The sequence below is a fragment of the Tachypleus tridentatus genome, chromosome 13 (genome assembly GCF_004210375.1).
Source record: "Tachypleus tridentatus isolate NWPU-2018 chromosome 13, ASM421037v1, whole genome shotgun sequence".
Taxonomy (NCBI): domain Eukaryota; kingdom Metazoa; phylum Arthropoda; class Merostomata; order Xiphosura; family Limulidae; genus Tachypleus; species Tachypleus tridentatus.
The window spans coordinates 169,502,502-169,526,912 of record NC_134837.1 but is presented as its reverse complement, the minus strand read 5'-3'; the positions used below and the strand labels follow the sequence as shown (position 1 = coordinate 169,526,912).

Below are 24,411 nucleotides of genomic sequence, written 5' to 3'. Positions count from 1 at the left end.
CCTTCTCTATATTAGAAAGAGGTAAGCAAGGAGCTACCATGTAGTACCAATATTTGCAAGAATAAATCAATGTGACAGCACTCCATAAATAAACCTTGATAAAAACAATGTTTAATACTATATATGAAGTTATGTTGTCATGCATAAAGAATTGTCTGTAGAGGAGAGAGTTCACATAAAACCTTTGCATGATGCTGTTTCGACTCTGACAAATTTCTACATACTTGAAATGCTCCATGAATACTGTCAAGTACACCGTAGAACTTGTGACCAAGATATATAAATTTGAAAATAGGAAAGGAAGAGGCAAAACACCTAAACCCAATGATACTAAAGTTAAGTATTTTCATTTATGAAGCTTTCAGGACAGAAGGAAAACTGCCACTAATCTGAAGCATGAAATAAATGGAAATATGTGAAATGATAGTGTCCAGATCTACAGTATCAAGAACACTCAATGAGAATGGAATATTTGATATATAACAATAATAAACAGAAACATTGGTCAGGCCTAGTAGCTGCAAATAATAAAGGGCTTTGTTTACAATCATTATGCTCAGTCATTTGAAATAGTTGGCATTTCTGTTTTCACCTGTCTTTATAAACTTTCTATTACTGATCATGTATAATTTTCTTTAATTATTCAGTTTACCAGACTGATTTCAATGTATTTTGAAGCAAAATATATTTTAATTTTTTCAATGAATACAGTTTATTTTGTTTACTTATTTCAATACAGTTTATTACATTTCAGTATTTAATTACAAAAGAAACCCACTGCACTACTACAATCTGTCTTCCACTTATCTTCTGAAAATAAAGTTCAATTTTATCTTGCTTCATATTGTATCTTGTCTTTCATTTCACCTATAGTAAATCACTACACCAGTCCTTCTCCCTGTGAGGGTCCACAAACCTCCATTACTGCAAAAATCAGATAATTGCCATGGAATTATACCACAAAAATATAATACCAGTATAAAACCATTTTATTTAACTTTAGTTTATTGGTTTGTCTAACAAAATGAGAATTTGTCATCCAGAAGTTCTAAGTTTTTAATTTTAATGTTTAAAACAACCCATGGGGAAACTGGGGAGTGTATGTATGTAGATGGATATAGTTATAAATTTTCTGAAAAGTTACTCATTTATCAATGGCAAAAAAACAAATCTCAAAAGTATACCACATAAAGAAAAACCATGATTAAGGTTACACAGATGCACACTCCTGATATAAATACCAGGTTTACTTTTTAGATTAGATTATCAAGATATTCCTTATTTTTTTATCTTACAAAGGATATTTGGATTGTCTGTCATCTTTCATTCTTACTCTTGGCTATATATCAAAAGGTCACAGATTTGTTTCCATTTGTTTGCCACAGTGCTGATATAAATTTCTTTGAAGCCTTCTTATTTATGATTATGACTTCAAAATAAGGGTATTTGATTAATTACCTATTCATTTACTTCTATTTGAAATGTATGTGAAACAATGTATCACATTTCAGTTCTGTTGTAGCATTTTACAGGGACAGTACTATTTCTGCCCAATTTCAGTAACTTAGTTTTTCAACACCAGAAGTCTTAGACAATTAATGCCCTTTTCCACTGTTGTTGGGATTCCCCAAACTAGGAAATGGTTAACCAGTTGCAGTTAGTTTGAGAGTTTTGGTCTATAGCAACAATATTTTTCTTAATTTTGATGCTTTTTGCTCTTACGTACATTTTGTGATTCTAAATTTGTGTTGATTATCTAACATCATCAACATTGTTACTTGTACAAATATTTAATAACATAAGTGTTTGTTTTTTAACCTCTTTTTACCTAATTCTGTTTTGTTTTATTGAACACAGATCCAGCAATATGTTGAGCTTGTATTTTATTAGAGTATCTATCTTTTTGTGTGGAAAAATTTATCATCACTGAATATAGGTAATTGGGTTTGGAAACCCAGATTGCTCTTAACACTCCTACGAAAAGTGGGGCCTAATAGACCCCAGAGCAATTTGAAAGGTTATTAATATTAGGCTAATAAATTTGTATTTAAATGAAATTGCCATTTCATTTGATTTCATTTCATTAAATATCATTTAAATTTCATTTAAATACAAAATTATTAGCCTAATATTAATAACCTTTCAAGTTGCTCTGGGGCCTATAGGCCCCACTTTTCGTAGGAGTGTTAAATTCAGTAAAGTATTTTTGTTCTCTGTGTGTGCATCAGTATTATCTTAGTCATTCTTTTACACAAGAGCTTTTTTATATGTATCACTTTCTGTTGACTTATCTCAATATCCTTGAAAAGAAGGCTAGTAGATTGAAAGTTAGACTCAAACTCTACATGACTCAATGGCATGTGAAATATAGAATTATTTTTATTCTAATAAAACATTCCATTTTGGTACTGAAAGACAAACGTCCTATGTTGCAAGATTGCTTTCTGAATTTAATACTTAAATAATTAGTCAAATGAAATGTGAAATCAGTGTTTAGTGCATAGAAACAAAAGCACCTTAAATGATGATTATATTGATCATTATGTTGAAATTTGTTCAATGTTGTCATTGTATTTTCCAGTTAGCATCAATGAAGGGAGATGAAATTACTCTTCAAAATTACAAAGCTCTTCTTCAGAATGTAGAACATGAGAAGAAACAACTAGGGGTTAAAATTGTGGAACTTCAAGTAGCTTTAGCAAGATCACAGGCTAATGCCAATGTTGAAGGTTAGAACTGTTATCTGTGTGTTTTACTGAATTTATATTGTAGGTTAGAGCTGTGGATTTGTATAACTGTATAATCACAAGTTAATATGTATTTATAGTTATTAACTATAAAACTTAACATGATTACCTACTCTTTTCTTTTAAAGTACTTGAAGATGTAATTATTTATTTTATTTTATTTTTTAACACATAGTAGTTTTCTTTAATAAATTTCTAAAGATGAAACTACTCCATAGAAAATTATTTTTAGATCCAGAATACAATAGAATTACAGAAGAAAAGGAGGCTCTTGAAGTACAGGTATAGTAACCAGTTTATGATACACTGATATTTACATTTTAAACTCTTATTACTTATTGCTAAACCATTTACAAGTTTGTATTTTATTGTTTGTTCTGTTTCTGTATGAGTTATAAATTAGTTATCTTCACCAAACATGATCGTTTTAAACAACAAGACAAATAGAATTTCAAGATCAATCTTATACCTCAGTTATTTTTCCTTTCTTTTGAACATTAATCATTTAATATTTTAATGCCTTATGATCAAAACATGCTTAATGGCCAAGGTGTGAATCAGATTACATACCAGGGAAAGGCCTGACATGTTAGATAGGTTGCTCGACTCGTAATCTACATTGTCACAAATGTTTTGCCTTTTCACCCTTGTGGTGTTACAACGTGATAGTCAGTCACAATATTTGGTTAAAGTAGCCCAAGAGTTGTGGATAATGTTGACTAGTTGCTATCCCTCTAGTTTATCATTATTTTTTTTAACTTCCTCAGCTTGTACAGTAACTGTTATCATGACAAAAAAAGCCTTTAATAAGGTGCTGCATCTTTAATATATACTACATATCAGAATTTTAAAACATCTTTTCAAGTATTCTACTTGTACTTCTAAATATAAATACTTGCTGAGTGTATTAAAACTCCTAAAATTCTCTAGTTTTTATTTATTTAATTGTCTCTTAACCTGGCCTTTTCCTAATAAAATTTTTCTATTTATGAAATCTGTGTAGATTATTTGTATTAAAAAAAATTATCTTACCCCATTCTATTTGTTAGAAACTTACAGTAATCTTTCTGCATGCATGACAACAAATCCATTATACTGTGTTTCTTTTTTGTTGTTTTTTCCTCATTTACCATTTCTACTTCTTCATGGACTTCTCTCTCTTCTTGTTTAGGTTCTGTTTCTGCAGTTTGTTTCTTTCCTTTATTTATTAATAGGAGGGAGAGAGATTAAGTGCTTTGTTGTATCTCTCTTACTAGTTCCTATAGGGCATAAAGTTTGTTGTATTTTGTACACAATTAGCACTTACTAATATGCATGTGTTTCTTTCAGATTGAGTTTTTAAATTCTGTGATTGTGGACATGCAGCGGAAGAATGATGAACTGAAATCAAGAATCGAGATCTTGGAGAGTGGAGAAAGTTTTGAAAGTGAAGATTTAAATTTGTACGTTTACTTAACACAAACTAATACTTAAGTTTTTTAGATTTCTGCATAAAATATAAAGCTCAGCCTAATTAAATTGTTAATGAATTTACTGCTACTTGTTTTGTCAAATTTTAAGCAGTTTCTGAGGTACTATTTATGTAGGGCAATTTTATTCATACGTACAAATGTATACATAATGTACAAATTTGAATCGAAATTTGTCAAAGAATATTGTAAAGACAATTATTTTTTAACAATAGAATGTGTAAGGAATTTATAATTTACTTGTAGGAAATTTGTCATGAGTTTCAACTGAGAATTGCACATCATTAACTTACTAACTTTATTCAAGTTGTTTAAGTTTACATTATAGAGTAGAATTTTGTTCTTTTGTAACTTCATTTTTCTGCTTAATTTCATGCATGTTAGGAATGGAATAAAAACAGTGCTTGCTCCACGCCTGTTCTGTGACATATGTGAAATGTTTGACCTCCACGACACAGAAGATTGTCCTCAGCAAGCAGCAGAAGAGGAAGAATTTCAACACACTCATCATCATGGTCAGAGGCTGCAAGAACGGCCTTACTGTGATAATTGTGGAGTGTTTGGACATTGGTCTGCAGAATGTGATGATAATGAAACCTTTTAGTTTGGAGTCAGTGATGTCTCAGTATCTACTGGCATGAAATGTTTTAAGTCTTTCAATAATTTTAGTTTGTCAGCTCTGTGTCTATATAATCTATAAATTGTACTTAACAAATGAGAATTTTTCAGTAGGCATACAAAGCAAAAATTAAGCATTTGATATAAACACCTTAATAAAGCAGTTGAACTTGTAATAAAACTTGTTATGGTAGCAAGATGTAGATACAGGTGTAAAAGTATTTGAAGTGAAAGATACTTAAAATGTTTACAGCAAGAAAGATGTGATTAAGAACCACAAAACACTTCCTGTATTTCTCTGTATCCATGTAAGTTATGTAGATGTTTATTATTATTATTATTAAACATCTGCAGTACTCAGTTATTCTCTTTATTCTTGTCGTATAAACAAAAGACTGAATTGCATGTAACTGGTGCCATTGAAAAATAAACAGTGGTACTTCAAAGTGAGGCATGGCTACTCACTTTGTTCTTCTGTACACCGTATGGTGTTCATTAATTGCTCAGAAACAGGAATTCTGTAGTCTGTTCAGGTTAACATGAATAATTACTATGAGTATGGTTGAACTTGTATATTGCATATATTCATTTGGTGCTTGTAGGAATAATAAAAACTAATGCAAATATCTTTACTTTTAAATTTTTACTGTGAGATTCTATAAACACGTGTTGTTTGAATGCTAGTATCTAATGTGAAAACTCGTATTATTGCTTCATTATTAGTATTTAAAGGCTTCTATGGTGAACTCTCTTGTTGCATTATTGTTAGTATGTAAAAGGCTTCTGTGGTGAACACATTGTTGCATGACTGCTAGTATTTAAGGAAATTTACCAGTTGAAACTATCCAGTCATAAACTGCCTACTTGTGCAGGCTTTCATCTTTAAATGCATCGAATTTCAATGAAATAGAAGTACAGAAGATGCTACAAGCAGTGTAATAGAACATGCAGTCTTTCTTTTATAGTATATGTTCAAATTATTTTACTTACTGCAAGGTGTTGGAGATCTAGTTTCAGTTTGAAAAAGAAAATTGAAGATAGCTATTCTGATCTAGTAACTTCTGAATAAAATCCTTAGACTTTTAATAATTGTCTTTAAGAATCTGAGATTAATACCAGAATCTTTATATGTTTGTTTATTTTAAATTATGATTCTCAATGTAGTGATCAACCAGCAAACAATGAATTTTTCAAGTATGTTAAAGTTTTAGAAAATGTTTTGTTTTTCCATTCATAACTTAAGCTTTTCATCTGTTTTTTATTTGATACATTTTTTTATTTAAAGGTGTAGCTGTTAAATTTATTCACCTGTATTTCAGGCTTGTTCCCTTTTCAGTGATTACTTTTTATTTCTTTACCTAGTAAATTTATCTCTTTGAAATGAAACATTTTTTATTTCTCACTGTAACATCTGCTCTTCAGATAGGTGGTTGTTAAATTTATCTTCCCTGAAATCAAGCTTTTTCCTTTCTATGTATTTGTTTTGTTTTAGTTACCTTCAAAAGTTTGTAGTTTAGTAATTTATCTTGCACAATATAGATTTTTAATTTCTATGGTGTTATTATCTTGGTAGAAAATGTATAATAAATTTATTTTAAAGGAGACAAATTTTATTTCTTATCTTTGTTAGAGTTTTTCCTTTCTTATCTGAGATGATGAAGACGTAATATTTGTTCATTTCAGATTAATGCAGTTGATAAGCATTTCATGCTTTTAGATTATTCTTTAGGATTGTTTTTTTAAATATGGTATTCTCAATATTATGAATTTTCTGTAATTATTAGTGAGCATTCTTATATCATATTGAGTAGGTAACTAATGTCAGTCTTGTTCACTGTGTATGTGTGAAAAATTTATAAGATGGAAACAGAATACCCAAAAATAATTTTTCACAATAACTAAGTAACTGCTTTAATTTGTTATTTAACAGGTACTTTTGTCCACCATGGGCTATAGAAACATAAGTGGTTACATGCAACTGAAATTTCTGCCACATTTATTTACATCTTGAATACTGAGAATTGTTAGCTACAAAATTCATGTTAATACCTTATCTGTTTGGAATCATAACATAATGCAAAATTATAGAATTTCATTTGTGTATAATCTTTAATTTGTTTAACCTTCTAGTATCTCAAGCAAATGTGTAAATATAAAGAAAAAAATATGAAACCAGTGAACAAAAATCTATGCTTTCTCATCATTTGTTTAACCTTGTAGCATCGTAAGTTGATGTTTAAATTGTTGCATATTTTTGTTTTGTACATCTTGACAAATTCTCAAAACATTTAAGAAGTTTTAAGACTTATGTTTCTTCTAATTATATGTAACAAAGAATCCAGTTAATAGGATAACTATATTAGTTTGTATTTTTAGACTTTGAAAAATTATGTGGTAGTTGGAGATCCTGCTATTCGTGGAAGATTGCGTAGTTGTTAGCATCTTAAGTTAAACTTCATTTTAATCAATTAAACAGATTATAGCTCATAACATCTTAAAACTAAATGCTTGAAATTATTTAATGGTATCAAAAATTTGAGTACTTAAAGTTAAAGTTGATAGATAATGTTAATCTTATCATGATTGGTGAAAGTGAATTTTCTTTAACTTCAACATTTATACTTTCAGAGGTTATTACAACAGCAGCCTATGTTGTCTTGTAGTTTCTTCAGACACTGATAATATACTGTTAATGAAATGTTCAAGTCACTGTAGGTACCATGTTCTAATAGCAGTAATGACAAAACACTAGTGTGATTTCAGTGTTGATTTTGTTGCTGTTACAACGTGCAACTTGAAAAATACAACAGTAAATGAGTAGTAATCATGAGAACATAGAAGTCGAGAAAAAATGGTACATTTTTCTTTTATTTTTTAGGGTTAGGCCTCCAAACCCTATAGAACATCTTTTATTTTTTAAATTTGGAGACATCAGTCATTAGTAAAAGATCTGAAAAGGAGATAGTACAACTAAGATTACTTGAGAATGTAACTGACCATGTCATAACTAATGTAGTATTTAAGAAATTGTTGTGCATCTAAGAGTCATAAGCATTGGTCTTTTTTGGAAGGTCATCTACTTTTAAAGACTAAATTACAATGATATGAACTCACCATCAACATTATTGCTTTTAATATTTTGTATGGAATGTTTCTGCTGTTAGAAATCTGTGTGTTATCTAATTACTATATGTATTATTTAAAGAGTAAAAGTGTGTCAGTGCAGCTTGTAAAAATATTTATAACTATATTGATTCATATTTTGTAGAATATCTTTTCAATATTTAGATTTTGAGAATTGTTAAACCATGTTTTAAGATAATATTTGAGTAATTAAACTAAATATTCCTACTTAAATTTTTAAAACGGGTTTATTATCCACATTTATTACAAAGTGTTTTTTTATTTTTTGAACAAATGGTTGTATGCTTTTTAAATGGGCTGTTATGAAATTCTTATACAGCTGTAAACAATGTTAAATATTAGAATGATGACAGTGACGTGAAATTGTGGATTTTGGTTCATTCAAAGAAAAGGTTTCCAAGGTGTGCAATATGTTGATGTGTCAAACAAGAGTTCAACTTCACAATACTAGTAGACTAACATAAAACTGAAAGATAACCTTATACTTCTAATTATTGGTATATTGAAAGAGAAATGATTCACCAGTTTTTCAGTTGCTAATGATATTTTGCGTATAGCTTTGTCATTGTTAAATATTTTTTGTTTGGGCTGTTAATTATTTGTTGAGATTTATTTTGCTTGAATTCCAGAAGAATTGGTAATGTTTATGAGGAATTAAACTATGAATGAACATAAGAATCTTATCTTACTGTAAAGACTTGGCAGTTCTGAATAAAATTAGAATTATTCTAATGTGATCATAAGTGTTTTGAGGAAATATCTTTCGAACATAACTTACAACTATTTTTAGTCCTAACTTGTAATCTTAGGACGGAAAACGTGTAGCACGATTATATTCACTTTCTGATCACCAGTACAGACAAACCTTACAGCATGAGTAGAGCTATGTTCTTTTCATTTGAAAAAATAAAACTTGGAAAATCCCAAGTTCACAAAAATTTCCGAACAATATCTTTACAGATCTGCCTATATTATAAACGCGCGCGCGCAACACACACACCCATCTATCTATCTATGGGAGATGGGATAGGTTGTGCCAAATAAAACTAACAATATTAGAAGCTTATTTTCAACAAGTGAAATATATTTGGTATACAACAATCAATGCCAAACATTTAATATTCTCTCTCTTGCATAGTTGGAGCTTACAGGTACAGAAGTCGCACCAAACCTGCTCGACCTTTCAGCTGTGGGGGCGTAATAATGTGACAGTCAATTCCACTGTTCGTTGCTAAAAGAGTTGGCGGTGAATGGTGATGACTAGCTGTCTTCCCTCTAGTCTTACACTGCTAAATTAGGGACGTCTAGCGCAGATAGCCCTCGTGTCGCTTTGTGCGAAATTCAAAACAAACCAAACGGGTACAAAAATACTCTTACAATGTTTAAAATCTTATTATTTTCTCTTAAATTCACAAACGCCCTAATTCTTTGAAAGAAAGCGTTTTCACAACAAACCACTGAATTTGTTAGAAAAGTTTACAGAGTAGACCTTTTCAAGTTATAATTAATTACTATGGATTTCTGCCGTTCTTGTTGAGGTTAGCAACATTTCTGGCTTTACGTTGAAGTCTTTTTGGCGGATGTTTTTTTCATTTAATATGAAACAAAAAGTGAACAACGTTAGTAATACTAGCGAAGCAAGGGTTATTTAAATCGATGAAACATAAAATAGCAGCAGATAGCCTAATGTGGCTTTGCTATAAGACAACACACATATATAAAACAGAATATCCAAACTGTTACACCATGATGTATGAACCTAGAAATTAACGTTGATGTCTTACCATAAGGTATCTTAGTTTTAACAATAACTCGGTGAATATGAACCAACCGTAACATTTTCCCTGTACGTATCAAACCTATAACAACAGAAGAAACGAACTGCTGGAAATGGAGGGGAAAAATAATATAATAAAACATGGTTTATGTAGTTTTGTTGTAATAAAAAATCGCACAAGCGTTTAACTGAATTTATTTCGAAATAAAAACGTGAAAGTATCTTTCGGTCACGACAAAATCTAAACTATCTCAGTAAATTAAAATGTAAATTTGTAGTGCATGGGTCTCGTGGTTTTGAATTTTATAAATTAGGAAGTTTGCTGGCACACTGAATAAAATATTTACTGTGCAACTGATCAAATTACATTTTTCATTTTCGCGCTTTTTTTTTGTCGACAGGGTTTTTCAAGTTGCTTTTTTTAAAATAAATAAGACATGAAACTTATCCTGATTGTAGATATAGTTAAAAGTTCTGAGTTGTTCGTATGTCATAATTTTATTGATTATTTAGCACTACAGATGACGACATTGAAAAATTGCACACAAGTTTCTGACTCAAACGTGATTAAAAATCACTTTTGAGAGACATTGTTTCACATTTTTTCTTAATTACTTGCAGAGTTCAAATTGGACAGGGCCATAAGAAGCGGTAAAGCTACTAAAACTTGCTTTTTTTTTAAATTCAGTACAGTATATTTGTTGTGTGCATGCGGTATTCGTAATTAAAACGGCTGAATATTTAATCTCGTATCATTAAACCTTTATAAAACTTCCAGGTGGGGGCGTATTCCAAGATTCGCCTAGAAATAGCATACTTTGCATGCCAGTAATGTGGTTATCACACAATGTTTAGCAAGCGGTAAGGCCATGTCCTGACCACTTAAGAATTAAAACTTGCTTGTTTTTTTTAATTCAATAAAATACGTTCGTTGTGTGTAAGCAGCATTTGTAGTTAAAACGGCCCAAGATTCAGTTTCATTGCATTAAACCTTCATAAACGCCCCTAGTGGTATAGCGGTATGTCTGCGGACTCGTACCGCTAGAAACCGGCTTTTAATACCAGTGATGGGCAGGGCAAAGAGAGCCCATTGTGTAGCTTTACGCTTAATTCCAAACAAGACTTTCCTAAAAATTCCGGAGGGGGCATATCCCCAGACTTACCTAGAAATGGCATGCTTTGCTTGCCGGTAGTGGGGTTGTTACACATTGTTTAGCCTAACCATTCCAAAATGTCTTGCCCGGCATGGCCAGGTGGTAAAGGCACTCGACTCGTAATCTGAAGGGTCGCGAGTTCCAATCCCCGTCACATCAAACATGCTCGCCCTTTCAGTCATGGGGGCGTTATAGTGTCGGCCAATTCCACTGTTCGTTGGTAAAAAAGTAGTCCAAGAGTGAGCGGTGGGTGATGATGACTAGCTACCTTACTTTTGTTCTTACACTGCTAAATTAAGCAGTATTTAAAACTGGAGCTAACGTTTTATAATCTAATTATAAATTTATCGGGTTACTCATAAAGTAACCCAAACGTTGGTGGTGGGTGGTGATGACTAGCTTCCTTACTTCTATTCTTAGGGCTACTCTTTTACCAACGAATAGTGGGATTCACCGTCACATTATAACGCCCCCACGGCTGAAAGGGCGAGCATGTTTGGTGCGACGGGGATTGGAACTCGCGAATATATATAGAAAGAGAGATAATATACATGTGTAACGGTTTACCTCAAAACAAAGTTTGCATAACACAGGTCATGGTGGGTGAAATTTATTTTGCAATAAATGTCGTCCAAACAGACACATAAGAGATAGCAATTTATAGCTTTAAGACATAATTATTTTAAAATAATTAGAAACTCTTTTCATTCTTTTAATTATGAATAAAACACGTGCTATATTTCGAACACAATTAATTCTAACATGTGACCTGCATGAAAATGTTATAACAACGGAGAATTGGATTATAGAAACTGTATACATTTTTATAAAATAGTAAATGTTGATTTATCAGTGAGACTACTACTATGTTTAATTTTGGTTTAAAGGCTTTGAGAAATGTTTTTCTTCAAAGAAAAAGAATTTCTCTGATTACTGTATCAACAATTCTACCTCAGTTTGATGTTACTTTAATTAATGATCGAGCCAGACTAAACTTTGCTATTTCAAGCCAACAAAAAAAATCTAATTTGTTGTTGTGACAACATAAATTATACCAAAAATAATTCATCATACGCTATCTCTTTACCTAGAAGCAAGTTTTGTATTGCAATTTAAAGTTTAATCAGACCTATAGTTACTATGACGAAATGTTGGTCCGACTATTGCCCGGTCTGCTGGACTTGCTCCGACGCACATGAAATTCAACGAAAAAGATCTCAGATCAGTGTTTGTTTATTTATTGTTTATCAGCGCAATACGATTTATGGTGCTTAGCTTAACGCAGAGCTGCCGGCTAACTCTCGAAGCGTCAACCTATATATGTCAAACAACGTGTGGTTTATGATGTACATCCCGTCCTAATAACTTTTCACCCTCAACTTGTGGTTATTTCTCATTCAGTAGGTCTCAGTAGACGTTGATAAACAACATAAAAACATGAATAAATAAACTTAAATATATATACATTTGTTTTTCTTGTTACAAAATTATCCTAATTTCCAAGCAGGAACATATTCACAGTTTTGTAGCTTATGTTCCGAGACTCCACACACACAAACGTTTCACAGACCGAAGTACCACTCATTATCTTGGCCACTCAGTTCATTACAAGGATATTTCTAGAAGTTTGTTAACTAGTTTATCGGTGAGCACGAAGTTGCACAACGCGCTATGTGTGGTGTGTAATTGACGGGTATCAAAACAATGCTTTTACTATCATGAGCCTTGCAATTAACGCAGAACACATGGTGGGTGTTTTTGTGAAGCCTATCATAAAAAAATGTGACATTTATAATACATGTTTAATATTTTAAAGGGTTTTTTTTTCAAATATAGTATTCAGATCAACTGTTAGTTTATCTAACAAAATAAACCGTTAAAATATTTTAAATAGATGAGCTGAAAACAATAAAGATGAAAAGACAAGAAAATAAATAATACTTTCGCTCATTACTATTGTTTATTTGCAGGATCAAAGTAACACTTTCAAAAGTTAACTATTTGAACTCTGAAGCTAACTTTTATTTGGTTTCTCTCTGTTAGGTCTCCTGTAATTACAGCGGTTAGTTTACGGATTTACAACGCTAAAACCAGTGGTTCGATTCCCCTCGGTGGACTCAGCAGATAGCTTGATGTTGCTTTCCTATAAAGACAGCACGCACACACTCTCTGCTAGAGCACGAACTTTCATTATTTGTTAAGTTCAAGGTAATCATATTCATTAATCAATATGCTTTCATTCTTATCTTTTTTTATAAAGTATAGTTAAAATAGTAGAGAGAGGGATAATGTTAATGTTGTATTGTTAACAGATGTAAGCTTAGTTACATACTAGTAAAAAGAGGTATAATGTTGATGCTGCATTGTTAAAAGATGTAAACTTATTTACATATAAACTTATAAAGAGATGGATAATGCTAATATTACATTTTCAAGAGATATGAACTTGTCTGTGTTGAAACTATTTAAAGTGATGGGGACAATGAAACATATATGAGGCTCGAACGACAGTACTTTGGCTTGAAACAAAATATCTTCTTCAGTTGAAAAACAAAAATATGAACTAATATAAAAAAGGGAAGTTAAATAAAACCTGAGGCAATAAATCCTGAGGTTTCTTCTCATACCTGCCTGATTGTTCCACCATATCAACAGGAAGCTGGTTAATAGTGCCGTCTTGGACTTTTCGTGCTTTTTGCTGTTAACTTTGTACAATCATAGACGAAACAGGTTTTCCTATTTTGAAATGCATGTTTTTGATGCCTATAAAGGTTACTTGAGTCTAGCTTCAACGGACTAATAATTGTGTGCTAGACAAACAGTATCTTTGTTATAACAGATAGCTATACTATTTTTAAAGAGGTATCCATTTACATGTAAGTCATACGAGAAAATAGTTCTATAAAAGAAGAAATTTAATGGGCTTGTCGCAGCAGCATATTATAAAAGTTAGTAATATGGCTAGACAATTGTATAACACCTTTAGGGCCAATAATCCAAAAGCAGGCCACGTTGCCAAACGTATTCATAGTAGATTATTAATCAGTTCAAGTTACAGTAATTAACGAGAGACTAGTTGAAATTGAAAAACATATCGTCATAGTTTCTTATTAAATACTGATGTATATTTTAAAGTAACTGATGAAGGTTTCTCAGGTTTGGTTGCTGAAGTTATAAATTAATGTTTCTGAATTAAATGAAAATTGTCGCAGATGATGTATTCTCAAGATGGCTGGTATGGGTATTAAAACTTTGATTATAATAAAGTAAAGAACAATGTTTCAACCTTCTTAGGTCATCTTCAGGTGAACGTGAAGTTGTTCTGTACTTTATTTTAATTAAAGTTTTAATACCCATATCAGCCATCTTGAGAATACACTTTTACTTCAAGTGGGTTTCTTGTCATCACGAAAGATCTGCTAAGTTTGTCTCTCCATTGTTGTAACCAAAATATATTTATTCTGGTATATTTTGACATTTTTTTCAATCTTTTCTTGCAAGTGTTTCGTATATTTAATTGCAACACCTTAGTAAACCGGATGCATGGAGGCCATAAACTTACACTAATTATTTACTTTATGCAAAGGTAATATGTCATAACAACTGCACTGTAGGGCTTGTGCCTGTATGACTCTGTTTCTGTGTCACCCCACTGGAGTGAGGTCACACTTACTTCAAACGATGGCACAGAGACTTTGTAAATGTTGCTAAGCGTTGGGAATTTTTCCCTTGCGTATGTTTATTTGGAAGTATCATGGAGGTAGATGATCTCAGGGTCATGGGATACCACAAAAGAATCCTGATCTTACCTGAAAACATGGCATTTCTTTATTCTTGCTTCTATAAGGACGCGAATTACCTTATCACTGTTTTTGTTCCGTGCAATATACTTTTTGTTGGCTTAAAACTAAGCACAAAGTTTCTCAGACTTCTATTTATGTTGTGTATATAACGGCTATCGACACCTTATTTTCACCGTTATAAGACCACAAACATACTGCTGAATCACGGGCGACTCGATGTAGTTTTAGTATTCCTCTTCACCTCAGCAATCTGTTACTGTGAAAAGAATAACGGTCAGCTAGTTGATAAATTACAACCACAATATTTGTTTATTGAATAAATGAAGGTTCATTTTATTGCGCTCTTGATGGCTCAGCAGTATCTCTGAGGCTTATAACGCTAACCACGGTGAGCAAAGTACAGATAGCCATTTTTTTGTGTCAATTTGCGCTTAACAGCAAACAGACTCTTTTTTTTTTGTTGGTATTTGTACATTTGTGTCCCTCTAAATAACAGGAAAGACATCACTGCTCTTATGATTCAATATAACCTCATTTTATACTTCTACAAATAGAAGTTATCCTCATGTTGTATCACTGGCTTCACTTTTATATGTTAATACACACCACATATCCGAAGTTTTCTTTTGTTATCCATATTATTTGTAATTTTTTACATAATATTTCTATATTCTACAATTTTTTAATCGATACTAGTGGATGTTAATTTATTTGAATACCACAGAATAACAGGAAAGACATCACTGCTCTTATGATTCAATATAACCTCATTTTATACTTCTACAAATAGAAGTTATCCTCATGTTGTATCACTGGCTTCACTTTTATATGTTAATACACACCACATATCCGAAGTTTTCAATTTTACGTGCTTTTATTTCTGTAATTTAGGAGTTCAGAAAGCTCGTGTTTATATTGAAATGTGGATGGTTAGAGTGTTAGACTCGCAATCTGAGGGTCGCGGGTTCGAATCCTAGGCATGCTAAACACGCTTACCCTTTCAGTCATGAGAGCATTATAATATTAGTTGGTGAAAGAGTAGTCCAACAGTTGGCAGTGGGTGATGAGGACTAGCTGCCCTCCCTTAGTCTTACACTGTTAAATTAGAAACGGCTAGCGCAAATAGTCCTCGTGTAGCTTTGTGCGAAATTAAAAAAAAAAAAAACTATTGAAATTGTCGTAAACATATTAGTGGTAATCATTCTGGAGGAAATTTTAGTCCTCCGCTGCTTAAGTCTACGGATTTACAACGCTAAAAGCAAAGGTTCGATTACTTCGATGGACTCAGCAGATAGTTCGCTGTGGTTTTGCTATAAAAAAATACACATGAAATATTTTATGATGTTACTTTAAGTCATTTGCACTTTGAAAACCTCTGAATATAATTCAGTGATATAAATAGGCCTGAAAACAAAGTAGATATTCATTTCTGTTTTATTATTTTCATTAAACTTTATATCAAAAAGAATTATACCACAAGTGTAATATATTAATGGAAATTAATTAGTTTTAATGATTTATTTTCCTTTCAAAATGTACCCTTTTAATTATCATTTAATATATCTGAAAAGGATTCAATAATCCAGCATTGTTTAGCTAAAGTCAATGATATTTGATGTTCATTTCTAGAGAGGTTAAAATATATACTGGTTTCTTCAAAGAACAACCCAGATGAAAAAAGCAACAAAGCATGTTATCCACTGGTGAACAACAAAAGAAGCACCGGTTCTACCATTTTGTAAGTAATCGTTCGACCTGGCATGGCCAGGTGGTTAGAGTGTATGAGTCGCAATATGAGGGGCGTGGGTTAAAATCCCTGTCACATCAAAGATGCTCGCCCTCACAGCCGTAGTAGGGGCACGGTAAAAGAGTAGCTGAAGAGTTAGTGATGACTAGCTGCCTTCCCCCTTGTCTTTCACTACTAAATTAGGACTGGCTATCTCAGATATCCCTCGTGAAGAACCTTCTTCATAAAATTAAAAACATTTTATTACTGAAAAATATTTAATGTGCCCGTCTTGCAAAAGTTTTATGATAATAAAATGGTGTGATAAGAGTAAAAAGCATAAAAAAATTACAAAAATAAGACTAGTTGAGATGTATCTCAAGACGGCTGGTATGGATATTAAAACTTTTATTAAAACAAAGTAGAGAACAACGTTTCGACCTTCTTAGGTCATCTTCAGGCTAACAAACAGTTGCAAACACTCTCTTTGTTAACCTGAAGATGACCTAAGAATTAAAAGTTTTAATACGCTTACCAGCTGTCTTGAGATACATTTTTACTTCAGGTGGGTTTCTTGTCATCACGAAAAACTGGTTGAGGCCCATGGAGATGGTACGTTTACTACATCCAAAGGAAAACAAACATGGATTTCTTTATCACGGAAAAACATCCCTGACATAATTTCATAAGGGTCAACAAACTTTATCTTATCACAGTAACAAACGTTATCTGTTAATTTCTATTCCATATTTTCAAACCAAATACACCAAATGTTTTTTTTTTTTATCTATAGTATATTCTGAACAATACAAGAACAAAGTAACGATATAATTGAACACGAAACACTTAAAAGGTAGAATAAGTGTGACGTAACCACTTTAGAGGGCAGTGAACGGGTATTGCCGCCAGAAACAATCAGAGTTGAGTGACTTCTAACCTTAATATTCAGGATAGTTGGAAATACGTGGGTTCAAAATCGTTGGTAAATCAGATGCAAAACAATAAAAATTAAAAACCACAACACTTTCTGTAGGAGGTTCTGCTTTCATCAGAATAATTACGGTGAATCAAGTTCGTTTATATGCGAAATTAAATACTGTTGTATGCACAGTTATACGAGGGAAAACTCTAAATTAAGATTAGCATACCTTTAATAAGAATAGAGTAGAATAGCAAACAAACACAGTCCTGTCTGTATATGTAGACGTTTATATATATATATGTATGTATGGTATTTTGTATGAATTGTATTCGACCTACAAATTCTAATGAACATAAATAACGCGGGAAGAATTGCATGTTCTTTCCAGAAGAACACGAACACAAAACTGTAATATTTACTTATATAAGTTATGTTTCTAACATTTCCTGCATTATCCTATTGAAACCAAACTAAAAAACTTAGTAACTTACAGAGCTAAGAATGAGATCTAGGTTTTGTAATTACATAATTATGCTTTTGTAGAATGGTATAAATAGAAATAAGACAATGAGGATGAAAGTTTATACTGTGTGTTGTATATGTATGCTGCATATGTATTCCACATTAATAAATTCTGCCTTTTCACTTTTCCTGTAACACATCTGACAAACGAAAATATTTACATATACATACATGTATATATGTGTCTGTGTGTTCGTCTGTGTTGGCGAAAAAATAGTAGAATCATAATGTGTTTTCAGCATACTTTCTTCAAGCTTATTTATTTTCTCGAGATTTCAAAGAAAAGAGTGTGTCTGTGTTTTTCTTATAGCAAAGCCACATAGGCTATCTGCTGAGCCCACCGAGGGGAATCGAACCCCTGATTTTAGCGTTGTAAATCCGTAGACATACCGCTGTACTAGCGGGGAGCCCAAAGAAAAGAAATAAAATATATGTTAAACGCGTGCATAGCACTATAACAGAAACTTGTAGTGGGAAGTGAAGAGTCATACGTATTACAGGCATAAAATCTAGAAAATAACTTTTAGATTATAACTAAAAAAAACAGAATGAAAAAACGGAGTGATACGCCTGTTAAAAGTAAATGCGTATCATATTTTGTTTCAATGAGATTTGGGAGCAGAGTAGAAACAGTAAGTTTGAGGACTTTGAGAAGGCGTCAAACCGAAACGTCCTCTTTACTCGACAGACAGTTATGGTCCTTTAAAGTTCTTGAATCACATTTTTATTTTCCAATTTATAGAAAACAGTATCTTCAAATGTTTGTTTTGGCTTTTTTGTCTGTTCTGAAAACTTAAATTATTTTCTTTCTTTGTTTTAAGTATGCGATAATTAATAAATTAAAAGGTAGCAATCTAATTAACAAATAGTGGCAGCTATAATTACCAGAACTATCTTTTCTCTGTTTATGTAAATAGTTCAATAACTACTTATTAGCCTCATTATCATGGATCTATTACTTCATAAAACAAGTGGGAGCATAAAACGGAAAAAAAACTAAATAAAATATGAAACTTTTTCTCGAAGTACCACGTGATACATTAGTAGTTGAGTATGTCCTTATATGTCCTGAATATGTTTAGTTTGTTGAAGACCAGACATTTTAGGCTACAGTTTCTGTGAAACCAGCTTTTACAACAAAGTTCATCAGCTCAGATTACGTATTAACGAGTGTACAATATAAAATGAGGTACACAGATAATACCATATTTTTACATATGTATGTATATACTGTACATTGTATGAACAACCAACACAAACGACGTATATCTAACTTATAAAGCTATGTCAAACCACAGCTCAAAGATCCGGCTTGACCAGTTAACTAACGAGGCCAAGGTTCAGACAGTAGTCCTAATTCACTCTATTATCTGTACATTACAGGAATCAGGCAGACATTTGATTTATTTTAATAGCAGCAGCTGATGTAAAAACTGGGAATACTTGCTAATATTTGATATCCCATTCCACAAAAATCGCACGAAAAATATTTTCTATAGAAAAATAAAAGCTTTATACCCGTAGTTAAAAGTACATACTTAACACTTTTGTATCTTGAACACTAGTTATTTTACTGATACACGAGGTGGTGTGCTTTTATGTACTTTTAATGATTTATAGTTCGATACATGAATTTTTCTTCCTGTAGTTAGCAGTTCTCTGACGTGCGACTGAAATAACGCGTCTAAGGAAACCTTTTAGTGTCTGAGAAGTCTTTCTCATATCTTTGCTTAACACAGTCGTTACTTTAATGAATCGAGGCGCATATAAATGGATGCTACAAGTGGTTTTATTCTACTTCTCTTCTTATGATATATATATGATGTTGCATGCACCTCTGATAAGTTAATATTCTAACTTGTTGCGCCGACCGTGTTAACTTTAAGTAAATATTTATCGATTGGTACAATGTCACTTTTTGAAATAAACACACTTGTGGGTTATCATAAGCCCATCCAAATACTTGAATGATAATAACTGTTTTAGTAATTCGAGAGAGGAAAATAATTATATAATTACCGCAGTTATTCTTATTTGATAATAAATTATATGTTTCATTGGATAATATCCACTTTTGTTTTCCTTAAAATCTTTAAAAGGATTAATACAGGCTAATGTTATTGATATGACTATACGTATTACTCCTTCCACGTGATCAAATGGCCAAATTGAACGAGAATGCATGATGTAAAAGTAATAAACTGGAGTTTCAAGAATTATCAAGTTAATGAGTAACCCATACCATTAGTAAGTGAGAACTGGAGTTTCAAGAATTATCAAGTTAATGAGTAACCCATACCATTAGTAAGTGAGAACTCTGAAAAACTAAATTGTTGAGAATTATCGGTCCTCGCCAACTTTACTATTTCAGTGCAAAATCATTAACTAATGTGCTGTTATGATGATAAACTTAATCCGTCTTTGGTGTATGAAAGCTAGAAATGCTATGAAATACATTTTCAGGGCCAAACTACTTTTGTGTTTAAGTTAACACGGAAAGAAATAAGTTGAATGGTTGATTATGATTCAAAGGCTTTTCATTGTAGCGTATTCTTACAGATCATATAAAGTGGCATGAGCTGCTCGCTGTTGACATATGCAGATTTTACCGAAGTTAAATAATTAGTATACGTTTAACAGGAATGCCACAGGACATGCAAAACACTTGCACGAAAATGTAGAAAAATCAACCAGAGTATATCTTACCAAAGGTACAGACAGACTCATTAGTTACGATATAGAGATTCATATCTATTTCAGTCATTATAAGACAGCTTCTACACACAGATGTGTAACCATTTTACCTGATATTGCAAGACACTGTAATTTTTAAGACTTGTTAAACTAGAATACGGGGCTCATTGAAAGAGCTGAAAATTGTTGGTTTGTTTAAATAACAATATCACCCACTTTAAGAAAAGATCTCCATTTTTCAACTTCCCATCCACCCTTTTAGTAAATTTAACCATTTATGTATTAATTTCACTCAACTACGATATTCTGATAAAAATGATATATTTTTGTTATCTTGATGCCATTAGTAAAACTATAACGTTATTTATTGCAGGAAAATAATCATAAACAAATAATTCTTCATCGAACAACAGTCTCGAACTTCGGTGAAAGAGACGTGTGACTTTACAGTTTGTGTTGACAGTGAAAAAATATTAGAAATTCTATTAATTTTTTAACTTATCAGTTTCTTCATTTTCTTTTTAGTTTGAAATGTGTAAATATTTTAATCAACTTTTAAGTTATTATCTTAATCTTGCAAAACAACCAAAATTAAAGTATCTATTTTACATATATAATTACATGAAAAACATGAAATGAAGTAACAATACGAATTTATCTCTGAAGGACGAGGTGTCATACGAGGAAGTATGACTTGAGGGGTTGGAAGTCCCATTAATCTCTGCTGGAAGTTGGGTCACCGAACAGAAATTTTGACAACATACTGCAAGAGTACACATGTAATTATATTTTGTGATAAGTTTGACCTAAATTGAGGGTATTTAACTCAAGTAAACACATTCCTAATCCTTATAAGGCCCTTAAAATAAACACAGCAAAAATCGGTGTTATTTTCTTAGAAATGATGTCACTAATCCGAATGAGATATTATTATGTGTTAGCCAATCCACTCTTTTATTATTAAAGATCAGCCCAGAAGTTGACGGCAGGTAGCAGTAGCTAACTGCCTTTACTGTTGGCTATCTTTTATAAATTAGGGATGACAAATGCAGAGAATCTTGAGTTCCATCCCACTTTGTTGGCTCAGCGTTAAGTACGAAGGATCATAACGCTAAAAACCAGATTTCAACAACCGTAGTGGGCACAGTACAGATAGCCCACGTTGTAGCTTTGTAATTAACAACAAACAAACTCCTGAATAGATTTATGCGAAATTAGGTAAAACAAACTAGCAAAACGTGTTGCGTTTACGGTACTGTTTATGATGTGACATTCTTCACTATAACACCACTTGCAAGGAATTAGAAATAAACACGTTTAATACCAAAAAGAGATAGTTTCGTATTTAAAAATGTAGCTAAACAGAACACTTTCGGAAGGTAGATGTCTCCCCATGAGGTGAGGTAATGAAACGCATTATGGCGTTAAGTCTTTCTCAGTTTTTAGGATATCTTAAATATATACTGCTTTAACCAAGATAAAGTAATTATTTGTAATAACTCGAAAAAAAAGCTAGATATACATTTCTGAATTTATGTAACTGAAAAAAAAGAAAATAAACACTAATACGCACAATAACACAACGCTTTCTCTTTTCAAGCGAGATAACTTTGTGATTGTGTTGAAATGCTTGTCTTGTCTCGACTTTTGTAAGGTCAAATTTCATTGTTTTCACAAAAACAAGCGTGTATTGTGGAGGAGGACATTGAAAGCGGTCGTGCTAAATTTGACCTACATCAAAAACCTCGAAAAGCAAAGTACGTCTAAAGCAGTCATGATACCCTGACAATATATGGTTTGGTTTATCTTTGAATGAGCGGTGATATAGATCTTCTGACGATATCTGATTCCGTAAATCGTAGAATGGGCGGGAATTTGTTTTGTGTTTGAAGTTAACCACAAAGCTTTACAATGCTTTGCACAACAAGGGTATCGAAACGTGGTTTCTTGCCTGTAAGTCCGCAGATATACCGCTGTGTTGTGAATAGCAGTATAGATATCCGGGATAATATATAATTTGGTAAAAAGTGTTGAATAAACAGTAATATGGATCTCTGATACAATATCTGATTGGATAAATTGTTTAATGAGTGCTAATATAGATATTTGGGACCACATATAGTGTTTAATAATCAGTAATAAAGATCTTCAAGACAACATTTGATCTATTAAACTACAGCAGTATCTATCTACTTATAGTAAACAGTTGTGGAGTTCTTATGCTTTTATCTATGATAATTATCATAAATATAGTAGGTATGTGCCAGATGAGCAATACATGCAAAACATTAAAACCTCAACCTACTGCAAACAGCATGTAAACAAAACTTTATATAAGTTTTTTACAAACACTGTTGAAACAAAACATTTGAGAAACTTGTTAGAATAAAAAAAATTTTCACAAAATTACAAATTTGTTAACGTGGCTGTCTGACTGACAATAACTAACGTTATTGGAAAAGAGCAGTTCTCTCTTGCCTTCACCTTATGCAAATCTAAATGCGTATGACTGAATTACGCTACTTTGGCTGAAAGCGTTTTTCTTAGTTTTACATATAACCTTCGTAATAACAAATACCAACAATGAGCATTTTGCAACACTACTAACGAGCTAACAATACACTAATAGCCGTATTGTATGATTACGAGCGCGGCTTTGAGCTGCCAAGTAACAAACTGCTTTCATATCACTAGCAGGTGCACGATTCCGTATGCACCCGCGCTCCGTGATTAGCCTGCACCTTTATCAGCTAGATAGAAAAACGTGAATTATGTAGGTTGTCAAGATCTAAGCACGAATCTGGTTTTTAACATCACCATGAACTACTCTCAAATATTCCAAATATAAAAATAACTATACCAAGTATGAAAAACAAAAAAACTGCTTCGCTGTTTTTGTAAGGTCAACTGATACTTAAAATGAACAACAAGAGAAAGTTTCTGAATGTGATTTTCATTAATATTTAACTTCATAAAATTACCACAATATCTGATTCTTAAAACATTGTTTCAATATTCCACTCTAACAATAATACCATACCACAATAAGCTTTATCAAAGATAACCAGAACTGCTTGAGATGATGTAACGGACTGCACCGTCTACTGATCTATATAAATGTTGTTGCTTGTTTGTTTTTATGAAAACATGAAACACGGTCTAGATCACGTATACTTTATGTGATATACCATTTCTACCTTAACCAATCGTAAACTGTTTACATTTGAGAGTTTTATGGAAAAATAACTAAGGTTAAAAATATAGGTTGTACATAAGTACGTATAAAACTACATTAAGACAAAAAACAGTGGATTATCTTGTCTATTAATGGTTTTTTCCAGTAAACTTTTGAAGCAAAGAGCATGTACCATAAATGTTCAGTTTCTTTTTACAGCAAAACTCGTTTAGAGTGATTTATCATATCCAAATACCTTAAAAAAGTGAATAAACAAATACAGTTTCATAACCGAAGAGACCCCAAAAGTTGACGGTGGGTAGCGATAACTAGCTGCATTCCCTCTAGTCTTACACTGTTAAATTAGGGACGGCAAGCACATATAGCCCTCGTGTAGCTTTGCGCGAAATTTAAAATAAAAAGAAAAACGTAATCGAAGAAATTATTTTTAAAACATCTTAGATATGTGCACAAAGTATAGGTGTTTATAAGGACTCCTAAAAGTTGACAAACAGGGATATCCGGTTAGACCAACTGTTTCTAGTATAGGCACTTATGCTCAACTATAAACATGATTTTACCCTTTTTTTAAGTTGAAGTACAATTTGTAGAATGAATAAACTGTTATGAACATTTTAGTAGGTTGAAGCAGACAATTTA

General features: G+C 32.0%; 1 protein-coding gene and 1 long non-coding RNA gene across 9 annotated transcripts in view; one reads left to right on the top strand and one right to left on the bottom strand.

The window, feature by feature from the left end:
• Nucleotides 1–8,715, top strand: part of LOC143240774 (uncharacterized) — an 84,116-nt gene extending 75,401 nt beyond the window's left edge. For 7 of the 8 annotated variants that reach the window (XM_076483796.1, XM_076483798.1, XM_076483799.1 and 4 more), the window contains 4 exons: nucleotides 2,582–2,729; nucleotides 2,980–3,029; nucleotides 4,077–4,189; nucleotides 4,601–8,715. In XM_076483796.1, coding sequence (XP_076339911.1) covers nucleotides 2,582–2,729; nucleotides 2,980–3,029; nucleotides 4,077–4,189; nucleotides 4,601–4,820 — 531 coding nt within the window. In that variant the 3' untranslated portion in view covers nucleotides 4,821–8,715. Of the gene's footprint in view, nucleotides 1–2,581; nucleotides 2,730–2,965; nucleotides 3,030–4,076; nucleotides 4,190–4,600 lie in introns of all 8 variants that reach the window. The other variant, XR_013021950.1, reaches the window with a different exon arrangement.
• LOC143240775 (uncharacterized) overlaps nucleotides 436–24,411 on the bottom strand; it is a 35,163-nt gene continuing 11,187 nt past the window's right edge. Inside the window, exon 3 of the long non-coding RNA XR_013021951.1 lies at nucleotides 436–924. This is a non-coding gene — a long non-coding RNA (uncharacterized LOC143240775). The remainder of the gene's footprint in view (nucleotides 925–24,411) is intronic.